Below are 21,000 nucleotides of genomic sequence, written 5' to 3' on the forward strand. Positions count from 1 at the left end.
GTATGTCAAATGTCACCATGGAGGGCTGGTCCCACTACAACACAAACCAGACAGTTAATGTCACATGTCACCATGGAGGGCTGGTCCCACTACAACACAAAACTGACAGTTAGTATGTCACATGTCACCATGGAGGGCTGGTCCCACTACAACACAAACCAGACAGTTAGTATGTCACATGTCACCATGGAGGGCTGGTCCCACTAAAACACAAACTAGACAGTTAGTATGCGACATGTCACCATGGAGGGCTGGTCCCACTATAACACAAAACTGACAGTTAGTGTGTGACATGTCACCATGGAGGGCTGTTCCCACTATAACACAAACCAGACATTTAGTATGTGACATGTCACCATGGAGGACTGGTCCCACTACAACACAAATCAGACAGTTAGTATGTCACATGTCACCATGGAGGGCTGGTCCCACTACAACACAAACCAGAAAGTTAGTAGGTCACATGTCACCATGGAGGGCTGGTCCCACTACAACACAAAACTGACAGTTAGTGTGTGACATGTCACCATGGAGGGCTGGTCCCACTACAACACAAACCAGACATTTAGTATGTGACATGTCACCATGGAGGACTGGTCCCACTACAACACAAACCAGACAGTTAATGTCACATGTCACCATGGAGGATTGGTCCCACTACAACACAAACCAGAAAGTTAACATGTGACATGTTACCATGGAGGGCTGGTTCCACTACAACACAAACCAGACAGTTAGTATGTGACATGTCACCATGGAGGGCTGGTCCTACTACAACACAAACCAGACATTTAGTATGTGATGTGTCACCATGGAGGGCTGGTCCCACTACACCACAAACCAGAAAGTTAGTATGTCACATGTCACCATGGAGGGCTGGTCCCACTACAACACAAAACTGACAGTTAGTATGTCAAATGTCACCATAGAGGGCTGGTCCCACTACAACACAAACCAGACAGTTAATGTCACATGTCACCATGGACGACTGGTCCCACTACAACACAAACCAGACAGTTAGTATGTGACATGTCACCATGGAGGGCTGGTCCCACTACAACACAAAACTGACAGTTAGTATGTCACATGTCACCATGGAGGGCTGGTCCCACTACAACACAAACCAGACAGTGAGTATGTCACATGTCACCATGGAGGGCTGGTCCCACTAAAACACAAACTAGACATTTAGTATGTCACATGTCACCATGGAGGACTGGTCCCACTACAACACAAATCAGACAGTTAGTATGTCACATGTCACCATGGGGGGCTGGTCCCACTACAACACAAACTATACAGTTAGTAGGTCACATGTCACCATGGAGGGCTGGTCCCACTACAACACACAACTGACAGTTAGTGTGTGACATGTCACCATGGAGGGCTGGTCCCACTACAACACAAACCAGACATTTAGTATGTGACATGTCACCATGGAGGGCTGGTCCCACTACAACACAAACTAGACAGTTAGTATGTGACATGTCACCATGGAGGGCTGGTCCCACTACAACACAAAACTGACAGTTAGTATGTCACATGTCACCATGGAGGGCTGGTCCCACTACAACACAAACCAGACAGTTAATGTCACATGTCACCATGGAGGACTGGTCCCACTACAACACAAACCAGACAGTTAGTATGTCACATGTCACCATGGAGGGCTGGTTCCAGTACAACACAAACCAGACAGTTAGTGTGTGACATGTCACCATGGAGGGCTGGTCCCACTACAACACAAACCAGACAGTTAGTCTGTGACATGTCACCATGGAGGGCTGGTCCCACTACAACACAAACCAGACAGTTAGTGTGTGACATGTCACCATGGAGGGCTGGTCCCACTACAACACAAACTAGACAGTTAGTAGGTCACATGTCACCATGGAGGGCTGGTCCCACTACAACACAAACCAGACAGTTAATGTCACATGTCACCATGGAGGGCTGGTCCCACTAAAACACAAACCAGACAGTTAGTATGTCACATGTCACCATGGAGGGCTGGTCCCACTACAACACAAACCAGACAGTTAGTATGTGACATGTCACCATGGAGGGCTGGTTCCACTACAACACAAACCAGACAGTATGTGACATGTCACCATGGAGGGCTGGTCCCACTACAACACAAACCAGACAGTATGTGACATGTCACCATGGAGGGCTGGTTCCACTACAACACAAACCAGACAGTTAGTATGTGACATGTCACCATAGAGGGCTGGTCCCACTACAACACAAACCAGACAGTTAGTATGTGACATGTCACCATGGAGGGCTGGTCCCACTACAACACAAACCAGACGGTATGTGACATGTCACCATGGAGGGCTGGTCCCACTACAACACAAACCAGACAGTATGTGACATGTCACCATGGAGGGCTGGTCCCACTACAACACAAACCAGACAGTTAGTATGTGACATGTCACCATGGAGGGCTGGTCCCACTACAACACAAACCAGACAGTATGTGACATGTCACCATGGAGGGCTGGTTCCACTACAACACAAACCAGACAGTTAGTATGTGACATGTCACCATGGAGGGCTGGTCCCACTACAACACAAACCAGACAGTTGTATGTGACATGTCACCATGGAGGGCTGGTCCCACTACAACACAAACCAGACAGTTAGTATGTGACATGTCACCATGGAGGGCTGATCCCACTACAACACAAACCAGACAGTTAGTATGTTTCATCACATTAATGCTCATTAGTATAAATTCAAGTTTAAAACATTATTATTTTTTCAATGTTAAAGAAACTGTAAGATGGTTTTGACTAAGAACTAAAATATTTTTAATATCAGTTTCGCTTTTACTCACACCCCCCCAAACCCCCCCCCCCCCCCCCCCCCCCCAGTGTTCCCCTCATCCGGAGTGGGTAAGCAGTTTAACAAACTCCTTTCTCTAACCACCCAAAACAAAATTTAATGCACAATATAATGTAACACGATAATGCATTGTCTTGTTCAGTTATTGGTAATGAATTGCCACCAGGAACGGTGATGTCAGTTGCTCAAATAGCCTACAGGGCAATATATCCCATGTCAGACAGATATCAACAAATGTATTGGCAAGATTTAACTCGTTAATTAATAGACAAAAAAAACCCTGTATTATCTTGTACAGATGTGAAATGTTATCCAAACTGCTACATGCGTTAAACAACAGGTCAAGCTGGCTATGTTTCCTGTTTGCCAACATCCCTATCGCAAGTAAGCGAGGCAATAAATTAGAAGACAATAGATAAATAAGACAAACACAGTAATTCTAAAAATGACTGGGGTTGTACTTAAGTTATACTAGCTTGTTAATTAATTGGGACTGGCCATTCACACCTTTGTTACCTTGTTAACATGTGCAAGATTTTACTACCACTTGATTTGCACAACCAATCAAAAAACACATTTTATTAAGGTTGTTTCTGTCCATGAAACGAAAAGAAAACAAAGTCTGTATGGTGTGTATTATTGTCATTGACGATGTGGAAACTTTTTGTTACTGCATTTTATAGAAATCTAGTTCAAGTTGAATATTAATATATACTTATTGATTTGTTGACATTATGCGATGACCAGTGTCAGAATAACATTTATCAAACTTACGTCAGTGGAGGAAAAACATTGTGAGTTAGCTGTGTTTGGTTTCTTTAAACCAGTAGCACATTGGGCTACTGGTTTTGCATTTGTCACTAGCCCTGTGTTAAAAAGCACTAGCCCCGGGCGTCGGGCTACCGGATTTGTCAAATTCTGCTCAGGACTTTAGACTGCATCAAAGTCAAGGTGATAAATGGTGTACCCAAAATACATATGCCCAAAATAATCACGCCCAAATTAAGTACAAACATGCTGACCTCAAAATATTTCACCTGAAAACCACTGAAATGTTAAGTTGAATTACCTTAAAATAACTTGAAATGCATCTCTGAATATTGACATCTCTCCACCAATGTTAATGACAGTAGTGAACTAAACAGACCTTCCTACATCAGAAAAGTGCCCAAGTTAGTGAGATCTAAAGCCCAGGGCCCGTATTTTCAAAGTCATTTTAGCTACGACATATCGCTGCTGGTTAAGAGCAAAATACGAATGTCGTAGATTTAAGATACAACAGAATTTCGAAGGTATCGTAAAGATATCATAGTGTGTCGTGATTTACGTTATTTGTTGTAAACAAAAATGGGAACTCTCATTAAGTGGAGATAGAAAAGATGGGATATTTCTCTGTGACGTCGTCAAGGAAATTACCTCTAACGTCATCTCGGTACAGCTGACATGCCAGAATGGATACTATGCAAGCATCCAAACCCCCGACCGTGGTATGTGTTATCCTGTCTGTGTGTGATGTATATAAAAGATATCTTGCTACTAACGGAAAAATGTAGCGAGTTTCCTCAGTAATTACCAAATGTTTGAGATCCAATAGCCAATAATTAATAAGTTAATGTGCTCTACTGGTGTTGTTAACCAAAACAAAACAAACTTTATAACTAAAAATCACAAATCCAAGAAAGAAAATGGATACAGTCTAAGGGACCATTCAAACATTACTTAAAGCTATTTTTGTCAAAATTAGACAATCTCTCTCCCCCATAACGCTATGTAAAGCTAAATCATACACCATACAAACAAAAAATAAATAAATAAAAAGTAACGCCTGGAGACACACAGCCCTATATCCAAACAAATCATGCTATGGGTGTACTATAATTTCACTGGCATAGGAAGCGAGGGGCAAGTTGGCATGATCCAGTAGCAGCAGTGATGGTTTATATATATTTATATATGTGTGTGCCCCCACACCACACCTGCTTTTTGGCACCTTCCTATGCCACTGAATTTTAACAGGCTGTTTAAGGATTTATGAATAAACTGATTTGATTTGATTTGATTTGTTTTGCGATTTGGAAAAGTGCAGATATGCATGCATTTCAACTCGATTGCCAAAACACTTTTACTTTTCTTCTTACATCAAACTAAACTGAAATTATTTACAAAGAACATTTTTGTAGGAGGATGGGACGGACTATAAGTGCATTTCACTTGTGCCTTCTTCAACAACCCTGATTAGGCTCTATTATATCGACTGGTAAAGTTTCTGAAATAGGTGCATAGCAGTCAAAGGTCAAGGTTGGAATACACTGTTTTAAAGTTTTGACGGTAAAATAGTTCAACTTTGGGACATTTTAGAAGTAAGCCGCCATATTGGTTCCTAGTCTATGACAGGTATGAACCTGTTGTAGGATCTACGATGTATTTATGATATCTTGGACTTATGACAATTTCGAAAATATGCTACGACATTTCATGGTATTAGAAATAGCAGGATGACCTGAAAAACTTCAGATGTATGGAAATGGCTAATCTCAGCAACAAAATAGAAGTAAAGTCTTATTTGAGTTATCAAAAAATGGCTATAATACTGGAAAATATGTTGTAGTGTTCAAAAACTAGGCTCTGTCACTTTAATTATACAGACACTTCTATTGTAAACAAGAAACAATATTTAATCTTTGTGATTCTAGTCAACACGACTCAGTTGGTCTCAACCGCATGCACAATGGCAGCTCACAAACTCCGGCCAGTCTTTTTACGAAAGGTGCACTGCAAACATGTTATATTCATAAACAAAATGTACACAAAAAGACAAAAAAATAATAATAAACTTACAAATTTCATGACTGACTCTGTAAATATCTCTTTTCCTGCTGAATCGTACATAAATATTTCCTGAAACGAAGACAAATATAACTCAAATACTATCAATTAACAATGTGTATATAACCACAACAATCTATTTTGTTGTTGTTGCTGCTGCTATATATATTTAAGGACACAACATTACATGAATGGAAAGAGTTCCTCACAGATCTAACAAACAGAGCTTAAAGACTGGAACTACTGTAACCACCCACTACTGTAACCACCATCTACTGTAACCATACACTACTGTAACCACCCACTACTGTAACCACCATCTACTGTAACCACCATCTACTGTAACCACCCACTACTGTAACCACCACCTACTGTAACCACCCACTACTGTAACCACCCACTACTTTAACCACCATCTACTGTAACCATACACTACTTTAACCACCATCTACTGTAACCACCCACTACTGTAACCACCCACTACTGTAACCACCCACTACTGTAACCACCATCTACTGTAACCATACACTACTGTAACCACACACTACTGTAACCATCCCCTACTGTAACCACACACTACTGTAACCATCCCCTACTGTAACCACCCCCTACTCCTACTGTAACCACCCCCTACTGTAACCACCCACTACTGTAACCACCATCTACTGTAACCATACACTACTGTAACCACACACTACTGTAACCACCATCTACTGTAACCACCCACTACTGTAACCACCATCTACTGTAACCACCATCTACTGTAACCACCCACTACTGTAACCACCACCTACTGTAACCACCCACTACTGTAACCACCCACTACTTTAACCACCATCTACTGTAACCATACACTACTTTAACCACCATCTACTGTAACCACCCACTACTGTAACAACCACTACTGTAACCACCCACTACTGTAACCACCACCTACTGTAACCACCCACTACTGTAACAACCACTACTGTAACCACCCACTACTGTAACCACCCCCTACTGTAACCACCCACTACTGTAACCACCCCCTACTGTAACCACCCCCTACTGTAACCACCCACTACTGTAACCACCACCTACCTACTGTAACCACCACCTACCTACTGTAACCACCCACTACTGTAACCACCCACTACTGTAACCATCACCTACTGTAACCACCCACTACTGTAACCATCACCTACTGTAACCACCCACTACTGTAACCACCACCTACTGTAACAACCACTACTGTAACCACCCACTACTGTAACCACCACCTACTGTAACCACCCACTACTGTAACCACCCACTACGGTAACCACCACCTACTGTAACCACCCACTACTGTAACCACCCCCTACTCTAACCACCACCTACTGTTACTACCCACTACTCTAACCACCCACTACTGTAACCAACCACCTACTGTAACAAGCCACTACTGTAACCACCACCTACTGTAACCACACACTACGGTAACCACCACCTACTGTTACCACCCACTACTGTAACCACCACCTACTGTAACCACCCACTACTGTAACCACCACCTACCTACTGTAACCACCACCTACTGTAACCACCCACTACTGTAACCATCCACTACTGTAACCACCCACTACTGTAACAACCACCTACTGTAACAACCACTACTGTAACCACCCACTACTGTAACCACCCACTACTGTAACCACCACCTACTTTAACCACCCACTACTGTAACAATCCACTACTCTAACCACCACCTACTGTTACTACCCACTACTCTAACCACCCACTACTGTAACCAACCACCTACTGTAACAAGCCACTACTGTAACCACCACCTACTGTAACCACACACTACGGTAACCACCACCTACTGTTACCACCCACTACTGTAACCACCCACTACTGTAACCACCAACTACTGTAACCACCCACTACTGTAACCACCACCTACTGTTACCACCCACTACTGTAACCACCACCTACTGTAACAAGCCACTACTGTAACCACCCACTACTGTAACCACACTACTGTAACCATCACCTACTGTAACCACACACTACTGTAACCACCACCTACTATAACCACACTACTGTAACCACCACCTACTGTAACCACACACTACGGTAACCACCACCTACTGTAACCACCCACTACTGTAACCACCACCTACTGTAACCACACTACGTAACCACCACCTACTGTAACCACCCACTACTGTAACCACCACCTACTGTAACCACCCACAACTGTAACCACCCACTACTGTAACCACCACCTACTTAACAGCCCATTACTGTAACAACCCACTACTGTAACCACCCCACTACTTAACCACCAACTACTGTAACCACCCACTACTGTAACCACCACCTACTGTAACAACCCACTACTGTAACAACTCACTACTGTAACCACCCATTACTGTAACCACCACCTACTGTAACCACCCACTACTTTAACCACCACCTACTGTAACCACCCACTACTGTAATCACCTAATTAACCACTTGCATGTACTAATTGACAAACGTTAACATTGTGCATGACAGATGTTTATAAAATAATAACAGCAAAACACTGACTGCTTACATAATGTACTTGAAAAATGTTGTGTATTTCAAAACTAATAATAAAGTTGACTATAAACTAACTTACTACTGAATCTTGCGTATCTGGAATGTTCACTGATTTTACCATCATTTCAACTGCGGTATTCTGTAACAATAAAACATAATTTCAACAGCGGTATTCTGTAACAATAAAACATAATTTCAATGGCGGTATTCTGTAACAATAGAACTTAATTTTAACAGCGGTATTCTGTAACAATAAAATATAATTTCAATGGCGGTATTCTGTAACAATAAACATAATTTCAACAGCGGTATTCTGTAACAATAAAACATAATTTCAACAGCGGTATTCTGTAACAATAGAACTTAATTTTAACAGCGGTATTCTGTAACAATAAAATATAATTTCAACAGCGGTATTCAGCAGAACATCATTTCAACTGCGGTATTCTGTAACAACATCATTTCAACTGTGGTATTCTGTAACAGAACATCATTTCAACTGCGGTATTCTGTAACAACATCATTTCAACTGTGGTATTCTGTAACAGAACATCATTTCAACTCTGGTATTCTGTAACAGAACATCATTTCAACTCTGGTATTCTGTAACAACAAACATCATTTCAAATGCGGTATTCTGTAACAACAATCATCATTTCAAATGCAGTATTCTGTAACAACAAACATCATTTCAAATGCGGTATTCTGTAACAACAAACATCATTTCAAATGCGGTATTCTGTAACAACAAACATCATTTCAACTGTGGTATTCTGTAACAGAACATCATTTCAACTATGGTATTCTGTAACAACAAACATCATTTCAAATGCGGTATTCTGTAACAACAGAACATCATTTCAACTCTGGTATTCTGTAACAACAAACATCATTTCAACTCTGGTATTCTGTAACAACAAACATCATTTCAAATGCGGTATTCTGTAACAACAGAACATCATTTCAACTCTGGTATTCTGTAACAACAAACATCATTTCAAAAGCGGTATTCTGTAACAACAAACATCATTTCAAATGCGGTATTCTGTAACAACAATCATCATTTCAAATGTGGTATTCTGTAACAACAATCATCATTTCAAATGTGGTATTCTGTAACAACAGAACATCATTTCAAATGCGGTATTCTGTAACAGAACATCATTTCAACTATGGTATTCTGTAATGGGGTGTGTGTGTGTGTGTGTGTGTGATAAATACATTGATTTTTTAGATAATGAAATATCCAAACGAAACTACTGTCACTGTGTTCAGATTGAAAATACCTTTCCATTGATATTACATTTGATAATAGCTTTATTTTTGACCCCTCCCAATCCCCAGAATAGTTTTAGAGGTCAAAATGGCAAGTCACGATTAGCAAATACGTCACAAAGATCACATTTTGTTTCATAAAATGTTTTGTTTTGAGCCTATATGATACATTAAGGTACCAAAATAATAATCTTACTATCACTGGCACCAGGCCTGCAAAAATGCACTTGACAGGTTGCCCGAAGGGGTAACAGATTGTCAGATAAGCCAAGACAAAAAAAGAAGTTATATGTACTGACAAATAGAGTTTAAACATAATCAATATGTAAGTTTCTTAAAGCATTTGTGAACAATATAATAATTAGTCTTAAAGCTCTAGTTTGTAGAAAATTTTACACCAGCCATGGTGTCATATAGTTAATGATTAAGCCATCGGACATAAGTCTGGTAGGTACTGCCTTTGCAGCCCGGTACCGACTCCAACCCAGAGTGAGTTTTAATGACTCAGTGGATAGGTGTAAGATCACTACACCATCTTTTCTCTCACTAACAACTAACCCACTGTCCTGGACAGACAGCCCACATAGCTGAGGTATGTGTCCAGAACAGTGTAGTCTGTTTGCCAAACCCTCATTTTTAGCTGAACCTTGCAGTTCGGTACCCACAATTGATCTTTGTGGTTTTTGCACCTTTGATGAGTACTGATTGAGAATCTAGGGGGTGCAAACTTTGCACCCGTGAGCATTTTAAAATATTCAAGATGGCATCCGAGATGGCTACCAAAACATATAAATTGCAATATCTCGAATACTACATCACCTAGAATAAAACCTTTGAGGTCTATGACTGGGTTTTAGGGGCCAAGGAATTCAGTTTTAAGTGCCCTTTGCTAATCAAAGCATTGCATCTAAATCCAAGATGGCCACCAATATGACTGTTAAACATGAAAATAGTTACTTCCTCAGTGATTGGACAATATGGGTCACAATATTAATTTATAACAACACTGTGCTAAATAGGACATTACACAATCATTTAAAATTGTAACCGTGACAAAAAATAACCATATATTACTTTCTAAATCAAACATAACATAGTTTTTTAAGGAATGGCATTTGGTCAGACATGTTCATTAAAACAATATTCATGAGATATGGTCATGGACAAGGTGGAATCTTTGGCATAACATTTAATCCATCTGTTTTCAAGAGGTAGGCACCGAGTCTCCACACGAGTAGACAACTCGTCAAAGATGTAGCAGATATGAGAGCTGCAAGTAACTATTCTATACCAGTCAGACCTCACAAGGAGGAAATGCCATCTAGCTTGCAGAGAATCTGATAGAAGCTTGCCACATGCATGGACCCCTTAAACACAGAAAGTCAATATGTCCTACCACAGTAAATGTTGATGATGCAGTCGCCATGGGAAAACATCAGATGTGAAAATATGAAGCAAGCTGGTCAGATGGCTTCTATGGTTTTTTGGTTAAAAGGGTGTTGATGATGGCTGCTAGCAAGAAGCACGTCAAAGTTAATTCAAATGGAATACTCAACACTGACATGGCTCTGATGAATTGACGTGACATAAGCCTTCAGGAAATCTTGCAGTATGAGTTGTTGTTGTTTCTTTTTTTTTCTTTTTTTTAAACACCACAAACATTTAATAGAGAGAAAAGAACATTTTTTGTATTTTTGAACATTACAAACATGGATGTTGATGAGATGAATGGTGAAGCCGCAGTATTTCCATTTCGTTATGGGACTACTTGACAGGTCCGTGCTCCACGCTTGCTGTCAGTTGAGCAATCTCGGTATCATCCGAGCCTGGGGTACCTGCAGTGTATGCTGGGTAATCATCCCCCATGTGGGGTCATACACTCGGGAGACACACCCATAATCACACCCGTGAAGTGGATGAAACTCGGTGTATGTGGCCTTGCACCTACCCATTAAGCCTAGCGGTGCACTCACTCTGGGTTGGGAGCCGGTACTGGCATGAAAAATCCACCATTGCTTCAGATGGGATATGAACCCAGTACCTACCAGCCAGAAGTCCGATGGCGTAACCACTACACCACCGAGGCCGGTCTTGCAGAAAGTCAATATGTCCTACCACTGTAAATGTTGATGATGCAGTCACCATGGGAAAACATCAGATGTGAAAATATGATGCAAGCTGGTCAGACGGCTTCTATGGTTCTTTGGTTAAAAGGGTGTTGACGATGGCTGCTAGCAAGAAGCACGTCAAAGTTAATTCAAATGGAATACTCAACACTGAGATGGCTCTGATGAACTGACGTGATATAAGCCTTCAGGAAATCTTGCAGTACGAGTTGGCTCACATCCCAATGATGCTCTTTGGAGACCACGATAAAATGCATATAACCAAGACAAAGTCAACCATGAAGAAAGCCCTGCAAGTAGACGTTTCCATTAGAATCTCGCAAATACGTTAAGTCACCGTCATTGATGGCTGTTCAGTACTGTGAATTATTCATTGGCCAACAAGTGACCATATGCAAGACTTTACATTTCTGGCTTTTATTTTTTTTTACTTCCATTTGAAGTTGTTTAATTAATTTATCTCTTTCCTTTGTTAATCTACCAACAAATGTCACCAATTTTCAGCAAAAAATAATACAATTTACTTAAGGTATAACATGTCATAAGACATAATGTAAAAAAAATGGTTAATGAATGAAAACAAATTTATTATTTTTCGTAGGAACAATTTGATTCATCAATTGAACTCATTTCACTTATTTCCGAATCCGAACATGAGCTGTACCCATCATCTTCAAGACCAAGTGATTCCAAACTATGGGCTAAACCTCTTCCTGTGGACCTCATCGCAGAACTCATTGCAAATGCATCATTAAGATTAATACTTGCTGATGATATGTTTATCACAGTGCGTTTTCTTCAATGCGGAGATATTAGTTTGTTGATGTTTAATGAAGGTGCATCTTTCTTCTTGATAATGTCTGAAGGACTGTTAATTAAATTTGGATCTTTTTGTTCAGACCTGGTTTTTTGAATATCAAATGCTCTTTCCAGCTGTTCTTTAATCTGGGACTTCCGTTTGTTAGAGAAGTTATGTTTGGAGTCTGGATTGACCAAATTTCTGAGACAAGATGGACAGACTGATGTTGGAAAAGCAAGAACATGTATGTTGTATATAGGAAAGAGTCTTCTGATTGCAGAAAGTGCATCTCAATTGTCTGGCAAATGCAAAACTTTGGAGTTTCTTCCTGTAACAGAATGCCACTTCTGGCGGTTGATTTGCTTGAAAGCAGAACAGCTAGGTTACACATTTGCGCATTCGACATTTGTCACTTTCTGATGTTTCACTATCTTAGAAAGCATCGAGGGATGGTTTCATGCTGATTGGACCTGGATTGGCTTCAACACACCCACAAACAGTCAAATTGTTTCATGCTGATTGGACCTGGATTGGCCTCAACACACCCACAAACAGTCAAATTGTTTCATGCTGATTGGACCTGGATTGGCTTCAACACACCCACAAACAGTCAAATTGTTTCATGCTGATTGGACCTGGATTGGCTTCAACACACCCACAAACAGTCAAATTGTTTCATGCTGATTGGACCTGGATTGGCCTCAACACACCCACAAACAGTCAAATTGTTTCATGCTGATTGGACCTGGATTGGCCTCAACACACCCACAAACAGTCAAATTGTTTCATGCTGATTGGACCTGGATTGGCCTCAACACACCCACAAACAGTCAAATTGTTTCATGCTGATTGGACCTGGATTGGCCTCAACACACCCACAAACAGTCAAATTGTTTCATGCTGATTGGACCTGGATTGGCCTCAACACACCCACAAACAGTCAAATTGTTTCATGCTGATTGGACCTGGATTGGCCTCAACACACCCACAAACAGTCAAATTGTTTCCTCCATGCCCACTGCTTAAATGTGACTGACATTTCATTTTAGGGTTTTTTCCATAAATTTTTGCTGCTAAAATCTGAAGTGTATCTGAAAAACCCCATATACTGCAAGGTTCTAATGAATTGTTTGTAGCTTGTTTGAAAAGGAAAATGGTGCCCAGGTAATTTATAACCATCACTGCATTGGTAAAAATAGCACACTCATTACATTATAAAACTGAACATGATAAATTTGAGCTGCAAATAAAAAAAAACTCTTGCCGGAAGAATAAAGGTTAAAATTTTAAATTTCAGTCTTTTCATATATAAAATCTATTTCTAAAACAAAAATTGCAGGGGGAGACCATGCAAAATATCCAGTGTGATCCATACAGCATCAAGAGTGGTACTAGGAATAGCTGTACAGGAATCAAAGTTAGCAGGCAGTATAAACTACTTCCATGAACTCCACTTCCACCACAACAAGTTGTCTCCTTACATGTACAGAAAACATGGTTCAGCTAACTGATATAATCTGTCAGCAGCTACTTCATAAGAGTAAATAATCTTCAGGTGACTGGTAATATGACAACTACAAGTCTTCCTGTCACAGGATCCGAATCAGTTCCAATAGAATCTTTCATAGGACTTTTCATACAAAGAGAAGACTTGAAAACAACTCACAAAGAAGCCGATGTGATCATTCCACAGCAAACGATGGCAGCTGTTACAAGGAGCAAACTGCATTAGTTATTTCAGATGACACAGTTGTTTTTATCTTGCTGGTGTATTATTACGTTTGCAGCAAACTGTTATGTGATTTGCTGATGGAAGGAACTAGTACGACTAGAACTATAATAGACATTGGAGCAACTGCAATAAAGCATGAATTAATTACACTAAATCGGCTAGCAGCCCATATCATCTCAGGCTGTGACACTGTGGCTATGATGTGGGTATCCAAAAAGAAACAGTCATCAAAGGTCTTTCTAAAGGACATAAACTTACTAAACTTGCCAATGTAACTTCCAGTATGGATGATGTCATAGAAAAAGTCACAGAATTTGTTGCTGCTTGCTATGGCATTAATAAATACAACAGTCTGTCACATGTTAGGTACGAAATGTGGTTGAAACAAATGGGAAAAAACCCCACCCGACACAGACCCCGAAGATGAAATCCCTCTTACTGAGATCAGAAGCCTTTTGCGAGAATTAGGACCCACCCGATGCAGACCCAACAGACTTTGGTTGGTCAAGAGATGAAGCATCGACAACTCATTCCCCAATAACTCTTCCATCTGGAGTCGTCATCTTCTTCTTCTGCGTTCAGTTTCTTTATGCTTCTTGAATTCAAATCGTGAGTTTTACCGCTGCCATGAACTCCACAGTCAGCAGCAGGTCGTGTTTTTTGCCCCAAAGTTTTTCTCCCATTGTTCTGGGTTGTGGCCAAATGTTTTCTCTGATACTGTCATATGTTGGACATCTTTGCAGTGCATGCTCTGGAGTTTGGGGTTCAGTGTTACAGTGGCAGTGAGGTGTTGTTACCACTGAGTTTATAGAGATGTGCACCGAGTCTGCAGTGCCCTGTCCTCAGCCTGAATATCATTGTTTGTTCTCGTCGGTGTAGGTGTATGATGGGGTAACTTGGGTAAATACTTCCTGTCCTTGTTTTCCAGGCTGTGTTGAACTTCCTTTTATGAGAGTCTTCATCTCTGGAAGTGACACTCGGTGACGATGTTGTTGACATTCAGATGCTTGTTTGGCTAGTTTGTCTGCAGACTCGTTTCCTGGGATTCCAGAGTGCTGGAATCCACTCGAGTGCAGCATTGTTGGTTCTGGATATGATGCTGAGCTGGTGTTTGAAATTTCTGGTGGAATTATCATGGGACTCATTTTGGACTGACTGAAGTACTGATTTGCAGTCAATGAGGAAAATGATGTTAGTGTTTGATATGACTTGTTCTATGAGAAGATACATTGCTTGAGTGGCTGCTTGTTGCTCAGATCTGTAGTTTGTTGACAGCTGGCCTGTTGGGGCTGATAGTGACTTAGTTGTTCCATCCGGATATTGGATGTATGCACCAGCCCCTCCACCTTGTGATGATCCATCGGAGTAGACATGAATTCAGTGCTCTGTTGGATAGTGAGTACTTAGGTCTTCAAGTGTCAGTGCTTTCTGTGCCATAACTGATTGGTGCACTTTTGTTTCAACGCCAGGGATGTTCAGGCAGACAGTGATGTCTTGGGTTTCCTTTTCATCTCTAGTGTATGGAGTCAGGATTTCCCATTCTTCTGGCTTTCTGGAGATGATGTCTTGATTTTCAGTTGAAAGTTGTTTTGATAGGTGTCTGAAGCTACTGCGCTCGAGTCTGTTGATATTTGGATCTTGTATTTTCTGGTTGGGTGCGTTTCCAGTCTCTTGTATTTTTCTGCCTGTATAAGTACCTTTTCTTTTCTTCTCTCATGTAGGCTGTGCAGACTAGACATTGATTCCATGGCAGTGATTGGTGTGCTTCCTATTCCTCCAGTGATGATACGGAGACCCATATTCTGGATTGTTTCTAGATGTTGTGTTTGTTTTAGCTGCACTTGCAAAGGTGGATGATCCCTATTCCATGACAGGGCGTACATTACCATTGTATACTTGTTCATCTGGAGTCAAACCTCCTGAAATTATGATGCTGATTAATTGCGGATGTTCCACTGAAACACCCTTTTTAACTGCAAAATAGTGTTTGCAGCACAGCTATCGTGTACAGGTTTCTGTAGCTGTTGTGGAACAAACATTTGCAACAACCTATTTACCAAAGAAGTGGTCTTAAATAGTCGATACCAGGATAATGAAAGTTTGGAGGTTGAATGAAGTATGAAACATTAATTATCATTGGTCATTTGGTATTTTCTAGGAATCTGTAATTAAAATAAAACTTGATTCTTTTGGTTAAAGTAGAAGGCAAGATTTGGCCACATGTTCTCTTTTGGCAGCCATTTTGGTGGCCATCTTGGATTCAAATGATGGTGCAATGTCCTAGTTAACAACAGGTTGTTATCAATGAATGTTATTACCAATAAAGTCCAATGAGAGACATCCAAAGTTTTGGCGTAAGTGAAAAATTACCATTTTCATGTTTTGGCAGCTATAGTGGTGGCCATCTTAGATTTAAATGGTGATGTAATGCCTTGGTTACCTTGTGATAGTTATAACTAAATTCCGTGATCCCTAAACCCCAGTCATAGACCTCAAAAATTATATTCTAGGTGATGTAGTATCCGAGATACTGCCAGTTCAATGTTTTGGAAGCCATCTTGAATATTTCAAAATGCTGAAGGGTGCAAACTTTGCACCCCTCGAATCCTCAATCAGCACCGAAATGCAAGGTTAAGTGCCCTGGCAAACAGACTAAAGTACTAATCAAAATTATACCCACGTAATTTTCCAGTCTTACATATTAGTTATAAGACTACCTGGAATAAAAACCATAAAAATGTTTCAGTATTATCATGACCTGTTCTGGTATTCCAACAACCGGTACCAAAAATGACTAATATATGACTGGAAAATCACCTGGGTATAATTTTGATTAGTACTTTAGTGTGCTTGAAACTTAATTGGATATAAGCACGAAAATAAGTTGAAATGAATGAATGAAATGAATGAATGAAGAACATTTATACTATTTAAGTATTTAGATAATCATGAATGAAGAACATTTATACTATTTAAGTATTTAGATAATCATCAACTTTTGTTTTCTTCCTCTTGTGTGCAATTCTTCTATTTCTTTTAGGTGTTACTTACAATTCAAATACTCTGAACATGAAATAGTCATGTAGTACCGTTCAAAGGAAAGTTGGAAACTGTTGTTGCTTTCTGTATTTTATTTGTTTAAAATACCTATGTCCCTTAATGTGTATAATATACAAACTTTCATTTTTCAAATATCCCGGAGAGTGAAAAAAAAACCTTCTTAAAAAAGAATCATTTATTTCCAAACCAAATACCCCACTGCCTTGTTTTCACAAATTATTATAAAGGAATGGGCCCCATTAGTTTTACCCAAGTAAATACGAGGGCTCGAACTTAAGAATTTATCACCCACGGCAATTAAAAAAACAAATTGCAGTCGGTGAAAGGGCAGACTTTTGCAGAAAATAAACTTCACTGAAAGGTTATTTTTCTGTATGTACATGTAGTCACATTTCTTCAATTTATGTCAATAAACATCAATAAACAAGAATTTATTATAAATGAAATCATGGATTACTGGCATAAGCCAACATTTAAAGGAGCCTGGTGTTTCTGAGACAAAGTTGACCAAGTTTTCAGTGAATATGACATGAAAATTGTTCTATGGATGACACTAAATTGTATAGTGTGTTCTCGCTGGGTGAAAATTAAAGGAGGGTGGTCAAGCAGACCCCAAAAAGAAAAAGAAAAAAAAGAAGACCCCCCCCCCCCCCCCACTAAAAAACAAAAAAATTAAGGGAATGTTTGGTTAGCGTATATCGTTGTGTGTTGGTCGACTTTGTGGAAATACCTACCCCGTACTTTGCCCCTCAGTACCCCTTACTTTGCCCCTCAGTACCCCTTTCTTTGCCCCTCACTACCCCTTACTTTGCCCCTTAGTATCTGGTACTGAAAGGTTGGTACGATGTACAAGCTGCCTTATCTTTTCTGCACTGTTAGTTAAACGTAATTCAGTTAAAACGGGAGTGTCGATCTGACATTCACGGGTATTCGTTTTGCTAAACCGATTAAAAGTTTTAATAATATTATTTTAATAAAGATTTTAAAATATCTGAAAAATAATCAAGAGATTTTTTTTAAGTGATCCCCTATTGTGGGATAACATTTTTCTGTTTATTTTATTTCCATCGAGTGAATCGATCACATTGTTATTATCAGCTGATAAAAAGTTTTGTTTTTGTAAAGGGGGTGAATATACTATTTGGCACCCAAGATAAATTATTTTAATAATGAACTCTACCACTTCCATTGTTTTTATAAGCAGTGCTATCCCCCCCCCCCCCTAATTTTTTTTAATTTAAACCGTTTCTAAGATTTTATAAAGAATTGCTGAATAAACAAATGACAGTAAGTACAAATCATCAGTTACGACCATTTAAATATGCAATTGAGGATAAAATATCAGACAAGAATCAGTGGACACAAAAGACAGAATTATGACCGTTCCGTTCATGTGACAAATTTTGCGCCAAATAAGTGGTTTTTCAGTCAGAGATTGCCAAAACGATAAAAAATTAAATGTTTTCATTGCTAAAATAAAATAAAACTTTTATTGTGTGTATCAAACATACAAATGGATACTGGTGTGGGACACAACAGAGACTGTTAAAAAACAGTGTTAAATTACGTTACGGTCACTGCCGTAAGCTACTGAAGTTTTTCGTCAGTTGCGCTTTTGTACACAACACAGTTTGTTTCCTTTGATGTCCAGTGTGCAGACTGATCGATGTTTTTCAGTGAGAAAAAAGTGTGCATTTTGAAATAGCGGAACTGGATGCTGTAAATTATAACAGGATGCCGAAAAATAAAGAGGGGCACAGAAAACCAAATGGGGCTGCCAAATGTGAAAAGGAGCAGCATAACACGAAAGGGAGGAGGCAAAATGCAGTGAGAACGTATACCATACAACTACACAGGGTACGTGCATGACTAGTTCCATCGAGAGGTACTAACTAAACATCCATTAATTCCAACCAAGACCCAAACGCCAATGTTAAATACTGGCAGATAATGTTCCTACACGTTTTGTACATTTTTAATTTAATTTTTATCTGGCTGCATAAAAGTGCCATTGGTGAAGCCCCCAACCAACGGCAGTTTATATGTCACCAACAGCAATTGCCATCATTGCTGCCATTAACTTTGAGCCCTGAATATTCTAGAAATACTTCCCTGTAGCTGTATCACATGTATATTATGTTAAACTTCGCATTATATTCAGTCTAAAAAAATAGATTTGAGTGTTTGTTGAAACAAAGGGTGCAGTGAGTGACATCTCAGAAATTGAATTGACAGGCAACCGTGCTCGTGCCCCTGAAAAATAAATGTGTGTATAAAGTCTGAAAATACCTTTAGCCGATTTGTGCTAAAATTGTCAGCAAGACTTGTGTCAAAACAGCAAAGGTGTACAATATTGTTCTAAAGACTTTGCTAGACAAGAGATTAGATTCCAATTCTGCAGCTATGCTTGAATACTTTAGAAAAATATACTGACTTACAGACTACCATTATATTCAATATTATCCATATACAAAACAAACCCTTTTACTTTGTTTAACAACTCCATTAGAACACACTGATGTCAAACTTTTGGTAATTGTAACATCTCTTCAGACGAAAGCCACTACATTTTCCATTAGTAGCGAGATGTATTTTTATAAGCATTTTCATTTGTAGCAAAATATATTTTTATAAGCATTCTCCCACACAGAACAGCACATACCATGGTCTTTGCCTATACCAGTCATGGAACAAAAAATATTAATAAACATTTTGGTAACTCATTAAAGCATATTTAAGTAATAACAAACGTTTTATAACAAGATGTTAACACATTTATGACCCATTTTCCAATTACGAATTGTTATAAACTTACATTTGACATTGGTAGGGGTCAAAAATGACGCTAAACACGTTTTATAACTCTTTGGAAAGGTATTCGAACACATAACATGATAGTAATGGTTTCGTACTGAATTTCAAAAATAACATTTTATCACCCCCATCTATCTGTAATGACAAAACATCATTTCAACTGTGGTATTCTGTAACAATAAAACAACATTTCAACTGTGGTATTCTGTAACAACAGAATGGTATTCTGTAACAATAAAACAACATTTCAACTGTGGTATTCTGTAACAACAGAACATCATTTCAACTGTGGTATTCTGTAACAACAGAACATCATTTCAACTGTGGTATTCTGTAACAATAAAACAACATTTCAACTGTGGTATTCTGTAACAACAGAACATCATTTCAACTGTGGTATTCTATAACAACAGAACATCATTTCAACTGTGGTATTCTGTAACAATAAAACAACATTTCAACTGTGGTATTCTGTAACAACAGAACATCATTTCAACTGTGGTATTCTGTAACAACAGAACATCATTTCAACTGTGGTATTCTGTAACAACAGAACAACATTTCAACTGCGGTATTCTGTAACAATAAAACAACATTTCAACTGTGGTATTCTGTAACAACAGAACATCATTTCAACTGTGGTATTCTGTAACAACAGAACATCATTTCAACTGCGGTATTCTGTAACAATAAAACATAATTTCAACTGTGGTATTCTGTAACAACAGAACATTATTTCAACTGCGGTATTCTGTAACAATAAAACAACATTTCAACTGTGGTATTCTGTAACAACAGAACATCATTTCAACTGTGGTATTCTGTAACTACAGAACATCATTTCAACTGCGGTATTCTGTAACAATAAAACATCATTTCAACTGTGGTATTCTGTAACAACAGAACATCATTTCAAATGTGGTATTCTGTAACAACAGAACATCATTTCAACTGTGGTATTCTGTAAC

At 39.3% G+C, this 21,000-nt stretch overlaps 1 protein-coding gene across 1 annotated transcript in view; it reads right to left on the minus strand.

Moving 5' to 3' along the window:
* The window catches only part of LOC121378763 (intraflagellar transport protein 27 homolog), a 42,047-nt gene that overhangs the window by 12,961 nt on the left and 8,086 nt on the right, over positions 1-21,000 (minus strand). The window contains exons 3-4 of the mRNA XM_041507065.1: positions 8,306-8,365; positions 5,689-5,748 (exon numbers count right to left, since the gene is read on the minus strand). Coding sequence (XP_041362999.1) covers positions 5,689-5,748; positions 8,306-8,365 — 120 coding nt within the window. The remainder of the gene's footprint in view (positions 1-5,688; positions 5,749-8,305; positions 8,366-21,000) is intronic.

Source organism: Gigantopelta aegis, chromosome 8 (genome assembly GCF_016097555.1).
Source record: "Gigantopelta aegis isolate Gae_Host chromosome 8, Gae_host_genome, whole genome shotgun sequence".
NCBI classification, from domain to species: Eukaryota; Metazoa; Mollusca; class Gastropoda; order Neomphalida; family Peltospiridae; genus Gigantopelta; species Gigantopelta aegis.